Source organism: Mytilus galloprovincialis, chromosome 8 (genome assembly GCF_965363235.1).
Source record: "Mytilus galloprovincialis chromosome 8, xbMytGall1.hap1.1, whole genome shotgun sequence".
Classification (NCBI taxonomy): domain Eukaryota; kingdom Metazoa; phylum Mollusca; class Bivalvia; order Mytilida; family Mytilidae; genus Mytilus; species Mytilus galloprovincialis.
Window position 1 is genome coordinate 48,565,457 of NC_134845.1, and position 25,316 is coordinate 48,590,772.

At 31.5% G+C, this 25,316-nt stretch overlaps 2 protein-coding genes across 2 annotated transcripts; one reads left to right on the forward strand and one right to left on the reverse strand.

The window, feature by feature from the left end:
* Position 1: 1 nt before the first annotated feature.
* Positions 2 to 15,401, reverse strand: LOC143042106 (vacuolar protein-sorting-associated protein 36-like). The gene is made up of 13 exons (XM_076214359.1): positions 15,253 to 15,401; positions 11,822 to 11,890; positions 11,367 to 11,437; positions 9,287 to 9,401; positions 8,540 to 8,617; positions 7,955 to 8,068; positions 7,698 to 7,775; positions 6,491 to 6,625; positions 3,905 to 3,970; positions 3,408 to 3,472; positions 1,734 to 1,818; positions 1,077 to 1,153; positions 2 to 138 (listed from the first exon to the last, which is right to left on the reverse strand). Exons 1-13 carry the CDS (start codon positions 15,352 to 15,354, stop codon positions 42 to 44), a joined length of 1,152 nt encoding a protein of 383 aa, XP_076070474.1. The 5' UTR covers positions 15,355 to 15,401; the 3' UTR covers positions 2 to 41.
* LOC143042107 (uncharacterized) lies at positions 15,394 to 22,505 on the forward strand. The gene is made up of 3 exons (XM_076214360.1): positions 15,394 to 15,550; positions 20,490 to 20,677; positions 22,304 to 22,505. Exons 1-3 carry the CDS (start codon positions 15,499 to 15,501, stop codon positions 22,415 to 22,417), a joined length of 354 nt encoding a protein of 117 aa, XP_076070475.1. The 5' UTR covers positions 15,394 to 15,498; the 3' UTR covers positions 22,418 to 22,505.
* Positions 22,506 to 25,316: the final 2,811 nt, after the last annotated feature.

Below are 25,316 nucleotides of genomic sequence, written 5' to 3' on the forward strand. Positions count from 1 at the left end.
CTTTATTATTAATATTTATTTTACAATTCTATACAATTATACTATGAACATTTTGTCAAAAATAAATTAGGATAAAATCTAAGTCCTTCTACACTCTCATCTCGACAAACTCCACCAACTTTTTCTGTCAACAGTAATCTGAAAAATATCACAGAAATAATAAGTTTAACATGTCTGGAAATATCTACCATTCACAAATTCTAGTTTGTATCATTTTGATCATGTTGATTTGATAAAATAAATAGAAATGCAATATTTTTTTTTACACTAAAGTTACAACTATTTTCTTCAACTTTCATTACAGCTGATTGCATTGAGTGTGTAGCTAAAGGTAATATCTTTGGTTAGCTTGCTTGCTAGCTAAACCGTGAAGTCATTATTGGATAAGGTATACTACCCTCCTTTCGAAGTAGCCTAGTCCTACAGACTATACCGGTAGATAGATTATCTGTCATACTTGTCTACTCTTACAGGAGGGAAGTTTACATAACCTAATAATGACTTCACGGTTCAGCTAGCAAGCAAGCTAACCAAAGATAATACCTTTACCTACACACTCAATGCAACCAGCTGTAATAACATTATTAAGTTTGGTTGTTGGGAACATTGGACATAATTCTAAAGCTATATTCAAATGAATTAATGTGTAATTATTGATGTTGTGGTTTTTCCAAAAAAAAATCAAATTAATGAACAATTGTTATTTGAAGCCAACAGCTGAAATGGGGAAATGTCATTTGTTGTCCCTAAATACAGTCTGCAATTGTTTTGTTTTACTTTTTTTCCTGCAACAAGTCAAAAAGGCAATACTATTTCTTGCTTCAGTCGGGTCAATTTGTAATTGTTGTAAAAGTCTCTTATGTCATTAGCAAGATATATCCCTGAGTCAACTTGTTATCTGAATCTCGCTTCAGGAAAGACAGCAATCATACAATCCATCAACATTGTCTTCATTTTTGGTCAGTCTGGTAATTATTTTTGACATCAATAACTTAACTCCTTTGGGGCACTTACATTTAGGCAACTTTATCTTTATGTGGAGTAAAATTTACCCCAAAACTACCAGAGTAACCTACCTTTCCTTTGCCAATATCACAGATATTCCAGCATTTTGAGATAATTCTTCTGAAGTCATTGACTGGTGTTCTTCCACCTAAAAATATAAAACTACAGTTAATCATTTTGTGAAACACATAGGTTAATTGAAACTTTCAGTCTCTATTAAAAAACAAATTCTACTACAAAATAAACAGTCGATATTGGGTTCCCAGAATAATACAAAAGAAGTAAACATAGAATAAATTGTAATAATCAAAATAATATGGAACCAATTATACAACTTTATTTTTTAAAGCTGATTAAAAGCCAACTGTGTCAAAATTCAAGTCATTTTTTTTTTTAAAACAAATGCAATGTTGATTGATTGATTGTTGGTTGCTTAACGTCCAGTGGCAATGCAATGTTGACGGTTGTACCATGATCAATAGTTGTTTAATAACCACGACATTTGGTTCCTGATGGAACATTGTCGTTTTTGCAATCATATCACATCTCCTTATTTTAAATGTCTGACCAAAGGGAAATAATTCACAATTTTAACACTACAAAATACAGATCTAATTATTAAACACAAAAAAAACACTTTACAGAATAAAAATAATCATTTTAAAAATGTCATTCCATGTGATTTTTGAAAACATTTAGTTCATACTCCCACAGTATTCCTAACTTACAGTTTTTGTTGTATCTTTAATGATTTGCTCTTCATCATGAGATTGTAGTTGTAACACCATTACTCCACTATCAAATGTCTTCAATCTGTATCAATGTTAGAAACAAAAATAATTGTAAAACATTCAGAGAGTCTTATACAATTTGCGAAGTGTAAACCAAAGGAAAAGAAATCTAACGAACCAATCAGATATAAGTATTTGTAGAGCTGCAAATTCCAATTGGATAGTACTAAGATATGCCAGTCTTGGAGGCCAGCAGGCAGTGCATTCAAAGACTCATAGAACTTAAGTTAAGCCTTCCCAATTTGATTTATGTTTCCGTCGGAAAACGTATTGAAGTGCAGAACAATAGTTATACCCTAATACATATACTGTGGATTTATTTTTATTAGTGGTATACCAATTTTCGTGGGTTTCGTGGGTCACAGTGAACCACGAATTTAAAAATTCAACGAAGAATAATCCAGAGAAATGTGTATGGAGTCGGATGTTTATTTCCGGTTATGTAATGCAGTTCTAGTATAGTGTTGACTAGCGATAAACATTGTAACATAACACATGTTTTTTATTGAAAGAAGATACATGTATTTTGATTAAATCAATAATAAATATATCGAATATCAGTGATAATTTACTTTTTAAAATTGATTAAAACTGTTCATGGAAAATAACTGCAAGTTGTTAATTACCGTGTCATAGTTTGGTTTACCAGTGATTAAAAATCAATAGGATTAAGTAGGGGATATTGCCCGTAGGTAATATTGTTTATGACAGGAACATTTATTTTCACACCTTATACTTATATCACTGTTTATTATATCGTGATTAGGGAAATGAGCTTCCAATCATAAAATTTTGAATGCCTTATAGAATTCAGACAAGAATTTATAAATTTTAAAACAAACAAATAATTAGTTGTCCCTGTCCATTATTGTAATCAAAGTGTAATCAATGAACACTTTAACCTAGAATGACCAAGCGAGGATTTTGACAATTCAAAACTTTTTCAATAAATTCCTTCCTTCTTTTTTGTTTTGTTTTATTATTGATCAAACCAAGGAGGTTATATGATCTCCTAAATCAAAAAGAAATCCACAAATTACGTATCTAATTTTTTGTTGTTGTTATCAGCGATCCACGAATTTACATATACCACAAAATGTCTTTTTTTCTCTATCCACGAAAATTGATACCCACGAAAATAAATGAATCACAGTACTGTGGATACATTTATTTTCGTGGATATCAATTTTCATGGATTGCTGAAAACTTGCATATTCGTGGATATTTGATTTCGTGGTTTTGACAATCTCTGTATATAAAGATTATTGGCAATATGTTGTTCGTTGAACATTTGAATTTGTGGTTCACCTGTAACAACGAAACCCACGAAAATTGGTAACCAACGAATAATAATGAATCCACAGTAGTTGGAAGTGATAAGTTATAAGCCGACTTTTCATTAGTTGTATGTAGAATCAAGCACTGAAACAGTTATAACACCTATGCTAAGTGTATTTCTTTGATCAATGAGATAGAGATGTTATTTTGACTCAGGGTTAATAGAGCATCAGCAATTTTAAACAATTTGAACACTTATTATAAATGAAAATATCACTGTTGAGATACATAATTAAATTGGATATTGTAAAATGACCTTAATGAACTACTAACCTTAAAGGTAACCTTAAGATCTCCAGCATTTCACAGGCATTAATTAAATCTTCAGGAGATAATAACTGAAATTAAAGAAGTAGACAATTAAATACTATATAACTAGATGTATTGAGATTTCCTGCTCACCAATGTATACCCAACATCATGTTTTAGAAAGGAAATACATCTTGTGGATAATTTTCATTGTGGTTATCAATTTTGTTGATTCAGGCTATGTTGCATTTTCACGGATTTAAAACTAATTCTACATACAAGCCATAAGAAAATTAATCTTTTGTTAATCATTTCAATTTGTGGTTCACTTATATTCACAAAATACTCTGAAATGGGAACCACAATAATGATGTATCAGGGGCAAACCGTCATATATCACACTTTCATCTTTACACAATAACAAAACTTGAAAAATCTAAATCTTGTTGGAAAACCTATTCTGTTACAGTACTCCATATTTGAAATATAAAGACATTTATTAAAACTTTTTTTATATCTACCTCCATGCCTCTGGCTCTATTTACTCTACAATAAACATCTGTCAGAGTCATAATGCCTCCTGATTCCTAAATAAATAATATAGTTGAAGATATTTAATAAATTACTTTCATTTTTTCAGATTACTAAATGTATCATCTAGATTAGAAGCTTTCTGTTTGTTACTATAATTTTGCAACTGGCATACTCCTTCAATTATTTAAGTCTTTTGCCAAAAAAACTTTTTCCAGATGACTGGTTTGAAGTTTGGAATAAAGTGTAAGCTATTTGGGAATCTGTTGATATTGACTAGGAATTTGTTACACACAAATATTGATATCATAAAACAATAACTTTTTTTTAAGATGTAAGACATTTTCGTTTGGGAAATCAAAATTTTATGAGATGTCAGTGATTTCCGTGTCTTATGGCTAATCCAAGAAAAGATGTATGGGAAGGTTGCACATCTCTTGTTATTCATTTCTGAGGGTCATTGGGTGGAAGGAAGCAGGGGGTAGTTACAATAAAGTAAATTTGTGGGTAGTTTGGTTTACCATACTTTTTGATTTTGGAATTCAAGGACTAAACAGTCCCCTTGTAATAGTAAAATTTCTTCTTTGCCTATCCATAAAAAATTATGAATATGCTTTACATGGGTTTTGTAAATGATGTGAATATCATCACAGATGTTGATATATGCCATCGTTTATTTGTCATCATCAAAAATGCAGTAGGCCTCAGATCACAATTAATTCCCTTTGTTCGTGGTCTAGGAATATAGTTCCCAATTATTATATGGGCGTTTTTCAATAAAAGCGTTCCTTTCAGACCTAAAAAAAATGGAAAATCAACTAGTCTAAAATTTATTTTCAAGAGTTATTTTGAATACCTCTATTATAGACCTGTTTGTAAACAAAAAGTGTAATCTTAAATACTTTTTAAAATGATATTATTTTAATAATTTGTGTACTGTTTCGTAGGGACAAAAGTCCCCTACGAAACTGCTTCTAAACACACATATTTTTGCAATTTTAAATGTTTCCTATAGACATTCCAGTTTGTTTACGTTATATACTAGAAAAATCTCATTTTTTTCTGAATTGGAGAACCATTTTTTATTGATAAAGATTAGACAGTACTTCACATATGAAGGTACAACTCATGTAACGTAGTGGACATTTTGATGCGTTTCGTAGTGGACAAAAAGTTTCGTAGTTGACATCAACCCTATTCTATGTTAATAAAAACATAATAAAAATTACATGAAACTAACTTTTGTTATTTGCTTTGCACGAATATAATTGAAAAAAGAGTAAAAAAAGACTGCATGGTAGTGGTAGTGTCCACTACGAAACGTTTTTCTCCCAAACTTGTTTCGTAGGGGACCGTTTCGTAGGGGACGTATTCACATGTTTAATTTTTTTCTCACAACCCCAATATTGCAATAGTAACAAGACTGACTGTATCAAAGCGTTATTAAGCTGTACACTGATATTTTTTTCATAATTTTAAAACCAGTTACTGAAGGAGATTTGACCCGTTTCGTAGTGGACATTTACAAAAATACGGTATCACTCTGGTCCATTTGATGTGCTCAATTTTTCTTACCAACAGTTTAATTGCCGTTATAAAAGCATCACTTCTTTGTAAGACCCTAATGTTTATATCTCTTGCAAACAAAAAATTACATTGATTTTATAAAACTGTTTATAAGCAAGTTTTAATGACTTCGTTTCGTAGTGGACATTGTGTTAGGGACACACCTTCTAAAATAAAAAATCCTATGTTAAAAGCTGTTTATTAAAATATGTTGGCTCTAAACATACTTTTGAATTATTAAAAAACTTATATTAAGTAAAATTAATATTTATTTCTTCATTTTTTTACGATATTTGAGAGTATGAATGTTGAACAGGCGGTCTAGGGACATGCCATTTTGGTTGTTTTGGACCATTCAGGAATCAATATCTTATCAATCTCTCTAAAAAATAAACTGTTTCTTTGCTTACAATTGTTATATCTAATTCAATGTACTGACTGCACAAAAAATTACTTGCAAAGATCAAACACATTTTTTTTAAAGTGGCTGGGACAAGAAAGTATGTTTTTATTGAAAAACGCCCATATGGGGTATTTCTTCCCAAGTAATCTGTCTACTGTTTTCTTTGAATGTTTACTATTTAAGTGGTCCTATCAGTTGCATATATATTGAAATAAGTAAAATATGTAGAAAAAAATTATTGTTGAAAGTGAAAGTAGTGATTTGGCCAAAAAGAAAGTAGGGTAGAAATCAGCCTTCGTCATTTATTCAAGATTCAAATCCTACCATTGGCATGCTAATAGGGCCCTCAAAAGAAAAAGCACTGATGGATTGTCCTGGGACAAGCATATTTTTTTAGAATAATAATGGTCTATAAGCAGTTAAATTTATTTCATGTTTGTAGCGGTGCAAATTTTTTAATTCAATTTGACTTTAACTAAAAAATGCATTGTAGCCAAGGGGAAGAATAATTGTGTTCTGAGGCCAGTATACATAATCCTTGTTCCCTCTTGTTAAATTGAAGAATAATATATTGAAACAAAATTCTGACCTGATCATTTATACTAACCTTCAATGGATTCATTAATGCCTTTGACAATTCCTTAGCTAGTTCTGTGTTATATTTATCTCCTGTTCCATGGGTTTCCCTGGTAACAGGATTTGGTATGCCCATACTTAACAGGTAGGATTTAAACTTCACAGTCTAAAAATATGAAAGACTAGTAACATCTTGTTTAATTCACCTGAATACTTTAATGATAAACAAATCTTTGAACAAATGTTTTCCTCCAGAAATTTACTAAATGTCTGTTTGTGATGGCAAGGTTTGAGTTGAGGTCAGCAACCAATTGTTCCAAATGCTGACCACATTTATGGCAGCTTGCTAAATTTGGTAATACATGTATTTACCTTTTACAACACTTAATTTTTTTAATTTTTTTTCCTTTTAAAGAGTGTACAGACAAATGCTCAAACATGTCCAAAAATTTATTAGTGGTGAACTTTCAATATTTGTGAATTTATTTTAGCCAATGTCGTCTAATATGAGATAAAATGTATTTTGTGATGATACCTTAATGCATAGGGATCTTTATAGCAAGATCTGCAATTTCAAATCAAATCCAGTTTTAGAATTACAAATGGATTTTGTAAAATTTCTTAAAAATGGAGATTGCTACTTTCTCAAGCAAAGCTGACCTTCACAATATTTTTTTCAAATCATATCATGAAACCTTTTCTATTTGATGTTCTTAAACATTAAATTCAAAAATTTGCCTTACAAAAGTTTTCTTCTTGAGCATACATGATGAACTTTATTCCAGAAACATGAAGTGTCTGCACGTAAATCAGTATATCGTTTTTTCTATCAATATGCTAATCAACTGACAATTCAAATGAAACTTTCAGTTTAAGAACTTATGAATATCTTATTAAGCTAGGTTTTCCCTCAAGCAAAGATAATCATGGTCTTTTACTGACTTTATTTTTAGACCCTCTTAGTTTTGATGCGCACAAATGATTAAAGTTTGAGCATATCTGATGAAAGATATTCCAGACAACATGCTTTATGCAATTTCAAATTGGTATCATATTATTACTTTATTCTAAAAAAAAGTTGCAATAATATTTCACTAAAATAATTATATCTTAATAATATAAATAGTATGAGAAATTATAACACTTCAAAAATAAAATTGCAGAGTTTGTGCTTTTGTTATGAAGTGAATACAAGAAATGTCATTGGAGATCTAGTAAAATTTCAACCTGTACGTTACCTCATCCTCAGTTATGTCCCCTTGTTTATCTTTGATCTTTGTTGCTATGGTTTTTGATAATGCCACCATATCTTTAGCCTGAAAAGAAACAATTTATGTAGTCTATTGTTTCTACATGTATACAATATAGTTGTGTAATGAACTTGTACAATAATAAACTTAAGATAAAATAAAAGAATCATTTATCTTGTTTTGAGATAGGTGTATAGAAATGATAAAACCCATATAGTTTTAATCTACAACAGAAAAAAACATACCTTTTCTATAAGTTTGCTGAGGTCTTGAAATGACTGTGTTATATTAGTATCAGTAGCTTTCTGTTTCTGTTGTATTGATCTCTCTATACCCATAATGCCTCTGTGTCTTCCTGTCTGAAAACAATCATTTGACTTAAATAAAAAGTAATAAAAAATATTTAAAGAGAGCCTGTGACTGCTAAATTTGGCAATTTGTCTGTAGCAAAATGTGTAGCTAGATTATCCACTTGAAACAAACTTTTTGAAAAATGAAGATTACCATGATGAAAATGTTAATGTATTCTTAGTTTTGCATCAAAACTCAACTGATAAAATGACATTTATTTTTCTTTATACCGAAAATTGAACCAAAATATAAACTTCTTTGTCAAAGTTACTAAAGCATGAAATTTAGGTCAGTAACCAGATTGTTGCTGAATATCAAAAGTTATATACTGGGATTGTCTTTAGGATGCAAAAAAAAGTATACAAGGTGCATTTTTTAATGTTATGTATGAGTGGATCTAACCGCTGGGTAAAAAGCTTATGCATCGAAATTGAAAGTTAAAAACCCATGATAACATCCATGATTACAGTAAGACTTACTGCTACAGTTGGTTGAGCTTGTGGTATTGATTGCTGCCATCTTTTCTGTTGTAACTGCTCTGACAATTCCCTGAAAAACTACAACAATAAAATACTTAATATACTGGACATAATGTACATTTCTCTAGTAAATCAATTACTGTAAAGGTGCGTTATTTTAAAATAAACCATCATAACAAGTGTTTTACGATAAAAGTGCAGCAAACTCACAACAATGACAAATCTTTTAGTATCCTCAGACATCGTAATGGGTTAATGTTAAGATATACTATTTTAAATATGCTTTTATTTTCTAGTAAATTTTTAAATATTTTTGTGTTCTCAACATACAGTTGGACTCATACACACAAATCCATACAATATCTTCAGAATCAGGTTAGAAAAAAAACCAAAAAAGTATGCATGAACAAGGTATCTTTTAATGAGTAGATGAGGGTCCAGATGAATGGTCCTTTATTTTCTTTATTCTTGTATTTTTAGACCATTTTCTCTTTTTTCATATTCTCACATCCAGTCATTCTCTATTTTTTGTGCGTCTATTTTTCTCTAATCTGTGAAATTTGTCAATTCTTTGTTTTTCTCTTTTTGTCCATTATTCCCTATTCTGTATACCAAATCCAGACCCTCATAGATGTTGTTACTGCTCACATGCATAATTCAGAATCTACTGAGTGTCAGTCTTGTGATTAAGCTGTGAGGTAGTCTAAATTTCATAATTTTTCGATGTTATAACCCTGATAAAATTACCTCTCTTTCACCTGATTGTTTAAATGACAATTTGATGTAATTATATTTGCTTTGTCTGTTAGGTCCAGCTGGTTTGTTGCTTTCAGGGGAACTTAGATGTACCACTATCTTTGCACTGTACAAAATGGAAAAAAAAATTAAAATTATATTTTAGATGGGAAGTGTGTATAAAATATATTATATACATTCATTTTGTTAGATTATACTTTTTCACTCATTTGGTCTTTTTCAAAATTTTTGTTTGTGCTGTATTTAGACCACTCCTCAAAGAAATTTGCTTTACATGCACATGTATAATCAAAGAGCAGATTGCTCTGAGGGATACGATTGCCATTGTTTCATTGACACATGTATGCATGTAGCTGGATAATATTATTTTCAAAACTAATTCAAATGACAAACAGACATGTAAAATAGTTACAAAATAGCCAAACCCGGATAAAAGTGTATGAACAATGTAATTAGGTCTATTGTGTTTTATTTTTGTACTATCAATACCAAGTTTACTTTCCACAGCAGTCACCGACTGACTCAGAGTGAGAGATGTCAGAGAAGGTATTTTATTTCACTCATTGGTTATTATATTTTATTAAGTGTCTGTTAGCGATGCGCCGACGTATAGTCATCAATGTGCTGATGGATCGTCGTATGATGTAGATGTAGATGTAGATTTCAATTCGTATCTTATCACCTTTTTTCCTACGTTAATTCTCGGAGGAACCCCATTCCTAACTCTTTAAATATTTAATTTCCTTTGGGTCAGTCATCATGGCTCCTTTCCGTACACATTTATCGGTTTAAATTGCATTCGTTTTTAATATAATACGACGTTTATTGACAGAACGAGCTAATACTCGACGTCTTGTTTATATTCAGAATTCACGGAGTTACTACCGGAAGGGAGACTCGAAACGATAATATGGAAGACTCCATTTCGCCTGAAGGGGTGTTCTACGATGTGGAATATATTTATTTTAATCTAAATGATGCATATGATTTAAAATTATGCAACAACAATAACCCTCAATAGCAGACATACATAGAAAAGATCCCATGAGTTATAAATTAATTAATTGAGTGGGGAATCCAGAGCAACCATTCAATCTAAAACCCCTTAAAGTCAAGAAAACTATACGCATGCGCATAATGTCCAAATCAAACCCTGGGGCAAGATATATTAAATGCTTATTAAACGAACTAGATGGTTCTCAATTTCTTTATGGAAGTACAATCTCAAATATCAGTTTCATAACGGTAACATATAAGAAAAACTCCACTTCAGTTCTTTTATGACAGAAATAGATTTATCGGTATTCAGAGAACTCTCGCATTTTATCAAAACTGGGAATTCCCTCTGACGTGTTACTAAATTTATAACTACACTAAATATAAATACTGCTTAATTCTGATTTTCCGTGTTGTTAAAAACACACATCGAAGTCAAGGGAATTATCAAACATGAAGATTATGAAAAGAACATTATAGGAAAGTTGATTAAGTTCAATCCCTTTGTTTGTGTAATTTTTACCTTTTAAAGCAAGACAATCATAAGAATCTGAGATGTTCCTTAATGTTTAGAATAAAACGATTGACGTGAGGGAAATTGCTCTGAGCCACCGGTATAAGTCTACAGATTGCTTGAAAGCAATCGTATCCCAAAAATTGCGATTTTTATCCAAAGCAATCATAGGTTTGAATTTCGTTTTCAATTTAGAATTGTTTATATTTATTTCGTTTGGGTTTGTATTATATTTTTCCTCTGGTATTTATTATCTGTTTATCCTATTTCGACTCTTTAAAATTCAAGAGTCTATCCTAAATTTAGGTAAATTATATAGCCTTCCAAATCCTTTTTTGATCCCTAACATCACTGAAGAGACATTAATTGTCGAAATCTGGATATGGTGTTAAAATCTTTAAGCGCCTAATGTTTGTGGTTTACCATCTTTGCCGCAAGTTTTTATTGTTTTCCGTTTGGTATTAAATTAATATAAAGATCCATTTTGTTACATCTTTGTGAACAATTTATTTGGTATACCTGTTTTCTTATCAATATATCTGATATTACAAAGTAACATACCTTTTAGAAAATCCAGCTGCTTCTTGTTCCAAGAATATCACCAATGATAGAGGCAAGGATAATATTCTCGACTGAAAAATAAAGCAAATTATTAAAAGACTTGATTCACTTTCCTACAACGGTAAACGCTGTTTTTACAACTAAAAATTCATAATCTCATCATTAAAACACATCCAAGACTAGTCAGTAGTGGATAGATTTACTACACTGAACACTGGAAACTATTATTCAGTGATTGCCGTTTTTTTTATGTGGTTCACAAGTGTTTCTCGTTTTTTATTATTGTAAATTAGATGGTTTGTTATTATGTTTGAACAGTTTTACAATTGTTGTTTTTGGTACCTTTTATAGCTTGCTGTTTGGTGTAAGCCAAGGCACTGTGTTTTAACCTATAGTTTTTTTTTTACAAATTGTGACTTGGATGGAGGGTTATATCTTTGCTTTAAAACACTTACTCTGTTTTTAGGATCCTTCCATTGTAATCTATGTGTAGTCAGTGTTAGTAGGCCATGAACAAAAGAACTCTGAAAATAAAAATTATAAATACTACGGTAATGTAATATTGAAAACATTTAGTAAATATTATGTACTATGAATGTTTCTGTAGAATTTGTTTTGAGTAATTATGATTCAGTCTGGTTTTCTGGCTCAAAGATCAAATCCAGGTTAGCCTCTATTAAAAAAAAAAGTGCTGACGTTACAAATTTTTACCATAAAAAATAAACTGATTTCAACAAAATCATGATAAATTTTACCCCAAAAAGACAGTAATGATAATAATTTGAGACCTCTGACAAATCACGATAAGGATATTTTGACAGATCACGAAAAAACACTAACCAATTTTAAGCTAACAGGAGCTGAATATGACCGTTTGACCCTTGAAGATAAACAAAACTACTACTCTCCCATATTATTTTAATACAACCTAACATTTTGACGATTATAAAGCAATTATTTATACAGTGAGTGGTTCTTGTCTACTAAGTTCTCTAAATTCAGAAATTATTCCGTGCATTTATTGTTGCGATTTTGTCATTTTAGACTAAAATGCGATTTCAATGTTTGAGATATTTAGAAAAATCCTGTTTAAATCATACAAAAAATTTCGAATTGCCAGTTTGAATTATTGCGATTTCTGCCCGGTGTCCTAACACTCCCTGGTGTTGGAGTGGGGATTGTCCTTGTAAATATTGAACATTGTTAATACGTTTAATAGTGACACATCTCCATTAATTCACCTTATCGCTATTTGTCCGCCATTACTGATTATCACACAGGTTCCCGTAAAATTTTGATGTCATAAAACACAATATCTGACGCCACAATGGAAAAGTGATTGTTGTATGCGTCAAAAGTTCAAGCCACCAGGTCAGCCGGGATTAGGGATAAGGTGTATCAGGAAAGGGAGTCTACACAGATTCCACTGTACCCTTGCAGCTCTCGAAGGGATTTATGTACATACAGTGCAGTCCGGTGTATCTGTGCACCTAAGACTTATGACTTCACTTCATTCAACTAATAAAACCAATAATGGGATAATATTGTGTGAACACATTCATAACATACTTTTATTTCATAATATCTTCTGTTTGTATGGTTTCATCCTCTAGAATTTGTGTAATGTGTGTCCAAAATTAGGGAAACCCCTGTTCTGAGAGTTCCTCCAATGTCCGGTGATTTTGCGCATGTCTTCCAAAAATAGCTTATTTTGAATAAAGGAAAGGTTTTATACTACGAAATATAGCTGAGTTTGAACCCAACACACTGCCAAGGATACCAGGGATGATTCCAGGTGTTTTCAAATGGGTCCCTTGAACATCAAATTGGGAATTTTTATTCTAATTGGGAATTTTTTAAGCATAAAATCTAAGACGAAGTAACATTTTCCTGTAAAAACGGGAAATGTATATTATTAAGTTTAACCTGTACACTGATGTTCATGTAAGTTGTAACTTGTAACATTTTGAATAATTCTGGATGGGCTACTGTTATTACATGAATATCATTGAACATGATGCACTAGTCTATCATATTACCTATAGTTACCTAGGCCTATTACAAAAACATATATTTCAGCTAACATAAACCACTGAGAAAAATCATTCATCGGGTATTTTTTCAACAGCAGGTCATCTCTATAAATTTACCTTGATTCAAATGGAGTTCAAGTTGAACTGGTCAATTGTCAACTTCAGAAAAGCAATTACAAAAGTTCATATACTTGATAAGATATTTAAAGCATTGAACCAGTGTTCTTTAAAATTATTTGAATCATCTTCAGAACTTTTGAAATAGTTCCATAATGATGACATCGTATTTCATGAATGGTCTATCATCAACATTATTTTCAAAAAAACGCTCAAACTTTTGTCTTTTGAGGAAATAATTTCTTTTACAAAACAAGTTTTCATCATATTGCATAACCCGCTTTGCTGGGAGATCTGTTTTTTCGAGATCGGCGCCCATTAAACTTTATCAATCAATGTTATATCGAAATTTGAATTTTCTCTCTGCCGCGGTCTGCTTTGACACCCATTTTTATCAACCTGCTGGGCGATCTGCTTTTACAGGATCGAATACTCCTATAACATATTAATCAATTGAATTCGGCTGATAAAATTGTTTGCCAAATTTTGACTGTTAATAAAATGCGATCAGTGATATTGTTTGCCTCAAATAACAGCCGAAAATCGGCCTTTTCCCCTAGAGAAAATTCCCAATTACTGAAAAAAATGGCTTAAAATCCCTCCCAAAAAGTTTTACATTTTCCCCAAACAGTGATGGCATTGGTAGTAATGTTTGTAAATATCGTATTCATGTTATTATTTTGATATTAGAAAGCACTTTTGAGATCCGGTTTTCTGATCAGAATCATCATGGTGTTTGTAACACAGGTAGTTTTCAATGCATTAAGTACCATCATTGCTTCTGTTTCTTTCCCCTCTCCGAAAAGTATCTTTCAGGTTGAAAATGTCTGACAACCAAAATATAAATGAAAAAACAGTGCAAAAAGACAGCAAAGGTCAGCAAAAATCGGAGATGTGTTCAGAATAAAATATACAAATTTCCCAATTTCAATAAAAAATATGCATTTTTCCCAATGAAAAACGGTAGAGGTAGTTTTGAAAAAAGACAACAATATCACTGGCGATCGTAAAAATCATTCTTATCTGGATTTTAAAACGTTTTGACAACAAACTATGAAAAATTATAGTTGCCTTAATCGGTGACAGATACTTTTCCGGAAATATCGATTTTTATTTTATTTTCCTGAATTGGGAATTCATTTTCATGTACATTTTTTGGGGGCCGCTGGCCGAATTAAGGGCCGTTAAGCGGCCCTAAACTATATAGTGGAATCATCCCTGGATACACAGCAAAAATTATTTCAATCTGATATAAATTTGACTTAAATAAAACAATTTTTATCTGATGATGTAATTTTTTTAATGGACATTGGCCAAATATAGCAAATCACGGGATTGCAAGTATTAATTAACTCTTGAACTTATCAATTTTAATGTTTTTTATCCCTACGGGAAGCTATACGGGAGGCTAAAACAATAACAAGAACAATTTTGTTAGTGTTACTGTGTTGATATGACGAAATCAGCTAATGCGCCATATCACAGGCTGTGCGAACACCGGGGACGACTGTACATGTATACATAACCCAGTCTCATTTTTCGCAATAATTTTTAAATTTACAGTATTCCCTTTTTTAAACCAAGGACGTATAAATAACATACGTCCTTGTTTAAACCATAATGTGTAATTATTTTAGATTTTTTCTTTTTTATATTATCTCCCTTATATTTTAAGGTAAATTTTCCATTCTTGAAATAGAGATAAAGAAATAGGTCGAAATTGTAAGGGAGCATACTTTATCTTCTCCATCATAAAGTGAAACAACAGCTTGCTGACAGACAAAACTTTCACCAGGCTTGTCAAAAATATCGCTTTCGCTCCATTCTAATCGATCCATTTCCTGTTTACATTTTTAACTGGTTCCTTGCGTATTGATGATTTGGTTGCAATCCTAGCTCTAAAAGTATCTGGTTCCACCTTTTATGTAAACTCTAGAGAGGGCCGAAATAAGCAGCCATTGCAGACCAACTTGTCCTTCAAAATGCTTACAAGACTGCTTCCCGTCTCAAGACTAGCAATTAAAAATGCTCTTGGTAATTTTAATTTATTTAAGTTAAGTTCAGTGGCATGTGAAATAAACTTTACTATCGGTAAATTGTAGATTTGTATCCTTTTTTATGAATTTTTGAGATAAACAGATGAAGGTTAGTTTACTTTGTATGAACATGATAAAAAATATTTTCATGAATGCACATGCCGGTTTTTATCACATAGACGTCCAATGAAACAAAAAGTTCAATTAATAAGATTATTTTATTTAAGAATTGAATGCCTCTTTTTGTAACTTCATTGCCATTGGGGTGTAAAAGCATTGACCGAAGCACATTTTGTATGAAGCCCGAAAGCGCTTCATTCTAAAAATGTGCGCACAGTCAATGCTTTTACAACCTTATGAAGTTACAAAAAGAAGCATTCAATACTTATGATTACATTTTTTAGCTAGGATCATGAAAACACGATTTTTATCAAGTTTCATTTATTTCTCCTGTGCATTTTCTTCAATGATATTGTTGGCTTTTTTCAAAACTACCTCTACCCTTTTTTATTGGGAAAATACGCGTAATTTTCATCAAATTGGAAAATTTAGAATAAACCATGAATTTGACTGAAACTTCAATTTACAGACCCCTTTTCAAGAGCCAAACCCTGCTTTGAAATAAGACTCCTTATTGTCAGTGTGATACATAAATAGACCCTCAAATCTGCACATATAGTTATTTTAGGCATGAAAAACTTATAAATGAGTGTTTTTCAGTTTGAATTCACGAACAATTACTACTGAAACTGCACTGTTTGGGAAAAAAGTTGTCTTTTTGGGAATAATTTTAAGCCATTTTTTTTTCAAATTGGGATTCTTCTCCAGGGGAAAAAGCCTTTATTCTCCATTAATTTAAGGACAACAATATCACTGTTCTTGTGGGACCTCGTGTCATCATGAATGATAAATTTTATTGTGTAGTGCAATTGTGTGGTTATTCTACTCTCTGACATCACACAACAATAGGCGTTGTCAAGACGTCGATAACGGGAGATCAAAACAAATTGTTAATGCGTAGAAAAAAGATAAAGTTCCTTACATGTTTTACATTAATTTCTTTAAAAAAAGCCATTTGCCAATGTAATGAAAAGATAATCTAATTAAAGAATTCAAATATCGAAAAATATTCAACTGGTGACCGAACAACACTGATAATTAACTCATGCGCTACGTCCATTCGTGAATTAATGTGTTGTTTGGCCACTCGTTGAATATTTTTCTCTATTTGAATTCTTCGATTAGTAATTATTCTATAAATATTTCTGCATGGTCGGAAAATAAAATCTCATTAAACATGTGTAACTGGAGAGCATAATTCATCTTATGACTTCATGACTGAGCTAAAGAAGTAATTCCTTAGCTCAACCGCTTACGGCTGGCTAAGTATCTACCACATGTTCTAAGGGAAAGCAATTCCGTCACACATGTTTAAATAAAAAATCCTTATGTTGTAAATTTACTTATATAAGTATATTTTTTATTTTACCTTCAAAAGTAAATAAAAATTACTTGTACAAGTAGTACCCAGGGATCTCCATGGATGAAAATTGAACGATGGAGGAACTTTCACCATTACAAACCGTGTCTACGCTGTACAGTGTAGCGCGATGCTGTACAGTGTAGCGCGATCTGAAGTATTTTATCCCTCCATACAAGGAATGGTGAACATGCTAATTCATTGCTTATTTAAATTATATTTATTTGAACTTTCATTATAGAATTAGATGTATCAATATTATCATTTATTGCCGTTTTTAACCATTCAAATGCCAAGTCTCATGGTCCCCCCTTAGTCGAGAATGACTAAAAGCTGTCATGAAGGTCCCCATGTAGATTTCTTGTATTTTTATACGACCGCAAAAATTTTAATTTTTCGTCGTATATATTGCTATCACATTGGCGTCGTCGTCGTCCGAATACTTTTAGTTTTCGCACTCTAACTTTAGTAAAAGTGAATAGAAATCTATGAAATTTTAACACAAGGTTTATAACCACAAAAGGAAGGTTGGGATTGATTTTGGGAGTTTTGGTCCCTAAATTTTAGGAATTAGGGGCCAAAAAGGGCCCAAATAAGCATTTTCTTGGTTTTCGCACTATAACTTTAGTTTAAGTAAATAGAAATCTATGAAATTTTGACACAAGGTTTATGACCACAAAAGGAAGGTTGGGATTGATTTTGGGAGTTTTAGTTCAAACAGTTTAGGAATTAGGGGCCAAAAAAGGGCCCAAATAAGCATTATTCTTGGTTTTCGTACAATAACTTTAGTATAAGTAAATAGAAATCAATGAAATTTAAACACAAGGTTTATGACCACAAAAGGAAGGTTGGGATTGATTTTGGGAGTTGAGGTCTGAACAGTTTAGGAATTAGGGGCTAAAAAGGGGCCCAAGTAAGCATTATTCTTGGTTTTCGCACCATAACTTTAGTATAAGTAAATAGAAATCTTTGAAATTTAAACACAAGGTTTATGACCATAAAAGGAAGGTTGGGTTTGATTTTGAGAGTTTTGGTCCCAACAGCTTTTTAGGAATAAGGGGCCCAAAGGGTCCAAAATTGAACTTTGTTTGATTTCATAAAAAAATGAATAATTGGGGTTCTTTGATATGCCGGATCTAACTGTGTATGTAGATTCTTAATTTTTGGTCCCGTTTTCCAATTGGTCTACATTAAGGTCCAAAGGGTCCAAAATTAAACTTAGTTTGATTTTAACAAAAATTGAATCCTTGGGGTTCTTTGATATGCTGAATCTAAAAATGTACTTAGATTTTTGATTATTGGCCCAGTTTTCAAGTTGGTCCAAATCGGGGTCCAAAATTAAACTTTGTTTGATTTCATCAAAAATTGAATAATTGGGGTTCTTTGATATGCCAAATCTAACTGTGTATGTAGATACTTAATTTTTAGTCCCGTTTTCAAATTGGTCTACATTAAATACCAAAGGGTCCAAAATTAAACTAAGTTTGATTTTAATAAAAATTGAATTCTTTGGCTTTTTTGATATGCTGAATTTAATCATGTACTTAGATTTTTGATTATGGGCCCAGTTTTCAAGTTGGTTCAAATCAGGATCCAAAATTATTATATTAAGTATTGTGCAATAGCAAGAAATTTTCAATTGCACAGTATTCAGTAATAGCAAGAAATCTTCAATTGCACAGTATTGTGCAATAACAAGAAATTTTCAATTGCACAGTATTGCGCAATAGCAAGAAATATCTAATTGTGCAATAGCAAGAAATTTTCAATTGATTGGAGTTATCTTTCTTTGTCCAGAATAGTAGTTGAATCAACTTAAATCATTGTTTTATACAATACACAATGTATATTCACTTTTACTACCAACTGATAAATTAAAACAATCTTTACCATTCAGTGATAACAAGCACTTTTTGTTACATTTTAATATTTTATGATGTATTTAAATGAGTAGTTATTGTTGCAAACTCCATTAGAAATTTGAATTGAGATCAGTTTTGAAAAAAGGGAAAGGGGGATGTAAAAAAAAATGGGGGGGTTAAATTTTTCTCATTTCAGATTTCATAAATAAAAAGAAAATTCTTCAAACATTTTTTTGAGAGGATTAATATTCAACAGCATAGTGATTGCTCAAAGACGAAAAAATTATTTTAAGTTCATTAGACCACATTCATTCTGTGTCCAAAACCTATGCTGTGTCAACTATTTAATCACAATCCAAATTTAGAGCTGAATCCAGCTTGAATGTTGTGTCCATACTTGCCCCAACCGTTCAGGGTTCAACCTCTGCGGTCGTATAAAGCTGCACCCTGCGGAGCATCTGGTTGGTAATTGTTATTGGGGTTAAAAATCATATGATGTGGAGCTTATTTTTCATGGACACTGTCAAATTCAGAACCCATTACCGATTCGTACGGGTTATGTAAAAGAGATTTGTAAAGCAAACGTTGACAAATGAAAAGGTTTTTAATGACTTTATCTGGCAAATTGATGCTGTGCAACATGCATCTTTCGAGTCTGAATAGAAACCGGAAACGCGGATGTATCAATTTGATTGTAATATATGAAATGAATTCGGAATTACGATACGATATTTCTTTACAGGAAATATTTAAGTTTTTACTTTTAAACTTTTAAAGTAATTCTAAATTATCGTTATAGTAGTACTCGAGTTATTTGCGATGAAATAATATTTACTGTTTTTCGTCTTACTTTGTACTTCTTAAAAAAGGGGGATGCTGATTGCGTAAGTCAAAATAAAGCACGTGTTCGACTTGTTAAACTGTTTTCTTTGTAACTAGATTAATAATTTATTTATTTAATCTAAATCATCATAATCATTTGCTGAAACTTAGTTGATTAATTCGACAAATGGATCGTCTATCCTCAGATAGTATTCTCCTGTCTGGTTTGTTGATCTACCTGTACAAGCTCAGGTACAAGTGATTAGCGATCTTTGTGATGACAATTTAACGATGGCGGAAGACAATTTAACGATGGCGCAAGACAATTAACGATGGCGCGAGTCATTTGACGATGGCGCAAGACACTTGAACGATGGCGGGGCGCCATCGTTAAACAGGCCATGGAGATCCCTGAGTACCCCTGACTGTATTTAAAAATTTTCTCTGATTGTGCAGAGAATAAATACACATATGATACATAATTTTACTGTTAGCATGAAGTCTCACATATCCTTAGTGTTGTGGAAGGGAAATTATGCACTGCGTCATTGAATCAGCTTTTGAGAGAACTACTCTTTTGCTGAAAATTATTATATAAAATAGAAATTTATAACAAAAATCTTATGAATTAGGAAGGGTATGACTAAGGCCAGTAGGGGAAAATAACTCATGACAAGTTATTCTTCATGTTTTATTTCTAATTTTTCTTAAATCTTTGAGATTTTTTTTTCTAGTTCAAAATTATCCATGTTATATTTTCAATATATTTTTAGGGAGACAATCTGTCAGAAATATGGGTGGTCACATGTCTGAAAGAGAAATAGCTGTAATAACAAAGACCACAATGGATGATTTACCTCAGCCTACAGGATCCTGGCAGGAGGGATATCAAGCTAAATCTAGAAAACAAAACATGATGTTATTAGGGAATGTTTTGGCATTTGTCCTTATCCATTATGTGGTAAGTAATATTTCCTTCACACTTTTAAGAAGGAACTGCACATGCAGTGTTCTCCCTAGATATTTCATAAACAGGGAAGTTTGAAACATCATCTTTTTTCTAAAAATTATACATGTAGCATCACATCCATAAACATAATCTATAAGGATATAAACTTAGAAAGCATCACATTTAAGAAATATAGCATTACATTTCCATGATGCGAAAAGGACCTGGGCAGAACACTGTACATGTAGGTGTGATAGTCATAAGATTATTTATATCTGAAATAAAACTGAAGTTAAAAGAGATGTGAACTTTATAACTATACTTTCTTGCAATCATGCTTATCTGGGATCACCTCCAGCTTTTAAATGTTACTACAGGTTTCAACCCAGATCTTTAAAACTTTACAGAATGTTTGAACATAAAATGCATATATAGAATGCAGTTGTTGTTATGGAAATATAAGGATTTTTGTTTACCATTTTAAAGACTCTGAAATAAAGTAATTTCTTGAGCAAAATTATTGAGATCCATTTTGGGGCATTAAGTTTTCCCTTCAATGTCTATATGTCCTGAAATTGATTTTTTAATTCTCTTACTATTGCCACAACTAAATATTATGAACCTTATACAACTTATACACATTGCTTATTACATGTACTACATAACACAGATAAAATTAGAATTTTGGTTTATATCAGTTTAGAGTTATGCCTCTTTACAAATTTATGAAAAATTGCTAAATTTTTATCTCAATCAAATGTTATGAAACTTATACATATTTTACATAAAACAACAAAACACAGATAAAGTTTGAATTTTGTGGCGTCACTTTACATGTAACTGTTCCAGAGTTCCCTTTACAAATGGAAAAATTGCTGAATTTTTTGTCCCAGTTCTATAACTTAAGCTAGCATCAATTAAATGTTGTTAAACTTATACACAATGATTTTTACCACAAAATACAGTTCAATTTTAAAATTTTTGTGGTGTCACTTTTACCGTTCTAGAGTTGTGCCCTTTTACAAATTGAAAAATGGCTGAATATTTTGTTGCCTTCCTCTACCTTAAACTGCCTCAAAAATTTGTTTTGAAAGTTATACACAATGCTTATTACTACAAAACTTATGTCAAGTACGAATTTTGGTAGCATTAATTACTTAAATTGTTCTTGAGTCGTGCCCTATAAAACATTATATGCAAGGTGGGCATCATCTGTGTCCAATGGATACATTTCAGATTAATTTGGAATATGTGAAGAAGATGTAAATTTTCTACTGTCACACATTACAGCCGATTTCGAAGTAGCCAAGTCCAACAGACAGATAGATTGGTTATCTGTTGGACTAGTCTACTCTTAAAGTATGGTAGTTTATCTAACCTAACAATGACTTCTCGGTTCAGCTAACAAGCAAGCTTACCAAAGATATTACCTTTGGCTACACAATTAATAAAATCGACCGTAAGTAATCTTCAGCCTTTTGGATGTCCAGACTATATAAAAAAAAATGTGGTGTTATTGCCAATGAGACAACTCTTCACCGAGAGACCAAATGACACAGAAATTAACAGCAGACAAACTAGGTCACCATACTAGTCCATTCATGCAACTTGATAAAAATAAATGTTTTAATTTTATAGATGTTATCCGAGCCTGTAACCCGTGAAACATTGTCATATCCAGATCACAGAACAGTGGAGGTGGATTGGGATACACCAGATATACCACCAGTAGAAGTTGTTAGCGATGATTAAAAATGAACAGAAATAATGTTGTTGTGTTGAGGACAAAATTTTTGAAATCTTAAGTTTCTTTGGTAATAAAGTGTGACCAAGAAAATTGTTTATATTTTGTAATATTACCTTTCCTAAATCGTCTTGGTTTATGAATTGTTTACATATTATAAATTCAGAAATTATTGCAAAGTTTTTATTATTCCATAAACTAATGACGAGATGGGTTTCACAAAAATAAAAACCTGCAATTTGAATTGTGATCTTTATTTGAATGCAGCATTTTCTGAAATTTCATTAACTGGGTCAGTATGCGTAATTGATTTCCCATAGGCGGTAGTGGTACCATTTTCTTCTGTAGCTCAGTCCATATCATAAACTTTGATATGTATGATGACTAGTTTCATAGCTGAGACATTTTTATACGACCGCAAAATTTGAAAAATTTTTCGTCGTATATTGCTATCACGTTGGCGTCGTCGTCGTCGTCGTCGTCCGAATACTTTTAGTTTTCGCACTCTAACTTTAGTAAAAGTGAATGGAAATCTATGAAATTTTAACACAAGGTTTATGACCACAAAAGGAAGGTTGGTATTGATTTTGGGAGTTTTGGTCCCAACATTTTAGGAATTAGGGGCCAAAAAGGGCCCAAATAAGCATTTTCTTGGTTTTCGCACTATAACTTTAAGTTAATAGAAATCTATGAAATTTTGACACAAGGTTTATGACCTTAAAAGAACGGTTGGGATTGATTTTGGGAGTTTTGGTTTCAACAGTTTAGGAATTAGGGGCCAAAAAAGGGCCCAAATAAGCATTATTCTTGGTTTTCGCACAATAACTTATGTATAAGTAAATAGAAATCAATGAAATTTAAACACAATGTTTATGACCACAAAAGGAAGGTTGGGATTGATTTTTGGAGTTGAGGTCACAACAGTTTATGAATTAGGGGCCAAAAAGGGGCCCAAATAAGCATTATTTTTGGTTTTTGCACCATAACTTTAGTATAAGTAAATAGAAATCTATGAAATTTAATCACAAGGTTTATGACCATAAAAGGAAGGTTGGGTTTGATTTTGGGAGTTTTGGTCCCAACAGTTTAGGAATAAGGGGCCCAAAGGGTCCAAAATTGAACTTTGTGTGATTTCATCAAAAATTGAATAATTGGGGTTCTTTGATATGCCGAATCTAACTATGTATGTATATTCTTTATTTTTGGTCCCGTTTTCCAATTGGTCTACATTAAGGTCCAAAGGGTCCAAAATTAAACTTAGTTTGATTTTAACAAAAATTGAATCTTTGGGGTTCTTTGATATGCTGAATTTAAAAATGTACTTAGATTTTTAATTATTGGCCTAGTTTTCAAGTTGGTCCAAATGGGGGTCCAAAATTAAACTTTGTTTGATTTCATCAAAAATTGAATAAATGGGTTCTTTGATATGCCAAATCTAACTGTGTATGTAGATTCTTAATTTTTGGTCCAGTTTTCAAATTGGTCTACATTAAGGTCCAAAGGGTCCAAAATTAAACTAAGTTTGATTTTAACAAAAATTAAATTCTTGGACTTATTTGATATACTTTATCTAAACATGTACTTTGATTTTTGATTATGGGCCCAGTTTTCAAGTTGGTCCAAATCAGGATTCCATATCAAGTATTGTGCAATAGCAAGAAATTGCACAGTATTGCACAATAGCAAGAAATATCTAATTGCACAATATTGTGCAATAGCAATTAATTTTCAATTGGAGTTATCTTTCTTTGTATAGAATAGTAGTTGATAATATATGTTGGAAATTTGCCAGACATGACTATGATGTCATTTTCTATTTTTATTTTCCAATAACTTTATGTAAATAACTTCATTGGAAATTTGCCAATATAAAATGTTGCTGATGAAGCTTTTTTTCCTTATCTTATCTAAAATGTTTTTAGATAATGTATGTTGGACATTTGCCAGACATGACTATGATGTCATTTTCTATTTTTATTTGCCAATAACTTTATGTAAATAACTTCATTGGAAATTTGCCAATATTAAATGTTGCTGATGAAGTTTTTTTTATTGTTTTATACAATAAACAATGTATATTCACTTTCACTACCAACCAATCTTTACCATTCAGTGATAACAAGCACTTTATTATACATTTTAATATTTTATGATGTATTTAAAAGAGTAGTTATTGTTGCAAACTCCATTAGAAATTTGAATTGATATCAGTTTTGGAAAAAGGGAAACGGGGATGTGAAAAAAAATGGGGGGGGGGGGGGGGGTGTTAAATTTTTCTCATTTCAGATTTCATAAATAAAAAGAAAATTTCTTCAAACATTTTTTTTAGAGGATTAATATTCAACAGCATAGTGAATTGCTCAAAGGCAAAAAAAATGTTTTAAGTTCATTAGACCACATTATTCTGTGTCCGAAACCTATGCTGTGTCAATTATTTAATTTTAGATTTAAATAAGTTTGAAGAAGAAATCTTTAATTGATTTGTAAAATCTTGACATTTTTTTTGTGTAAAAAAACCCATGTAATGTCAAAAATTTGATCACAATCCAAATTCAGAGCTGTATCACGCTTGAATGTTTTGTCCATACTTGCCCCAACTGTTCAGGGTTCGACCTCTGCGGTCGTATAAAGCTGCGCCCTGCGGAGCACCTGGTTCACACATGTGGTTCAATTCTCTGGGTACAAAGTGAGATTAATTTTCTGTAAATCAGCACAACACAAAAATCATTTCATGATGCGGCTCCTAGTGGTAAAAATTCCTTTTTTTGACACAATACGGCTTGAAAATGTAATAACAGCATAGTTCTTACACATTTATTCTATGGTTCTCTACTTTCCAAATCAACACATATGGTTAAGCTCAGTCACTTGTTAAAAATAGAAACATGTCCAATATCACTACAGAAA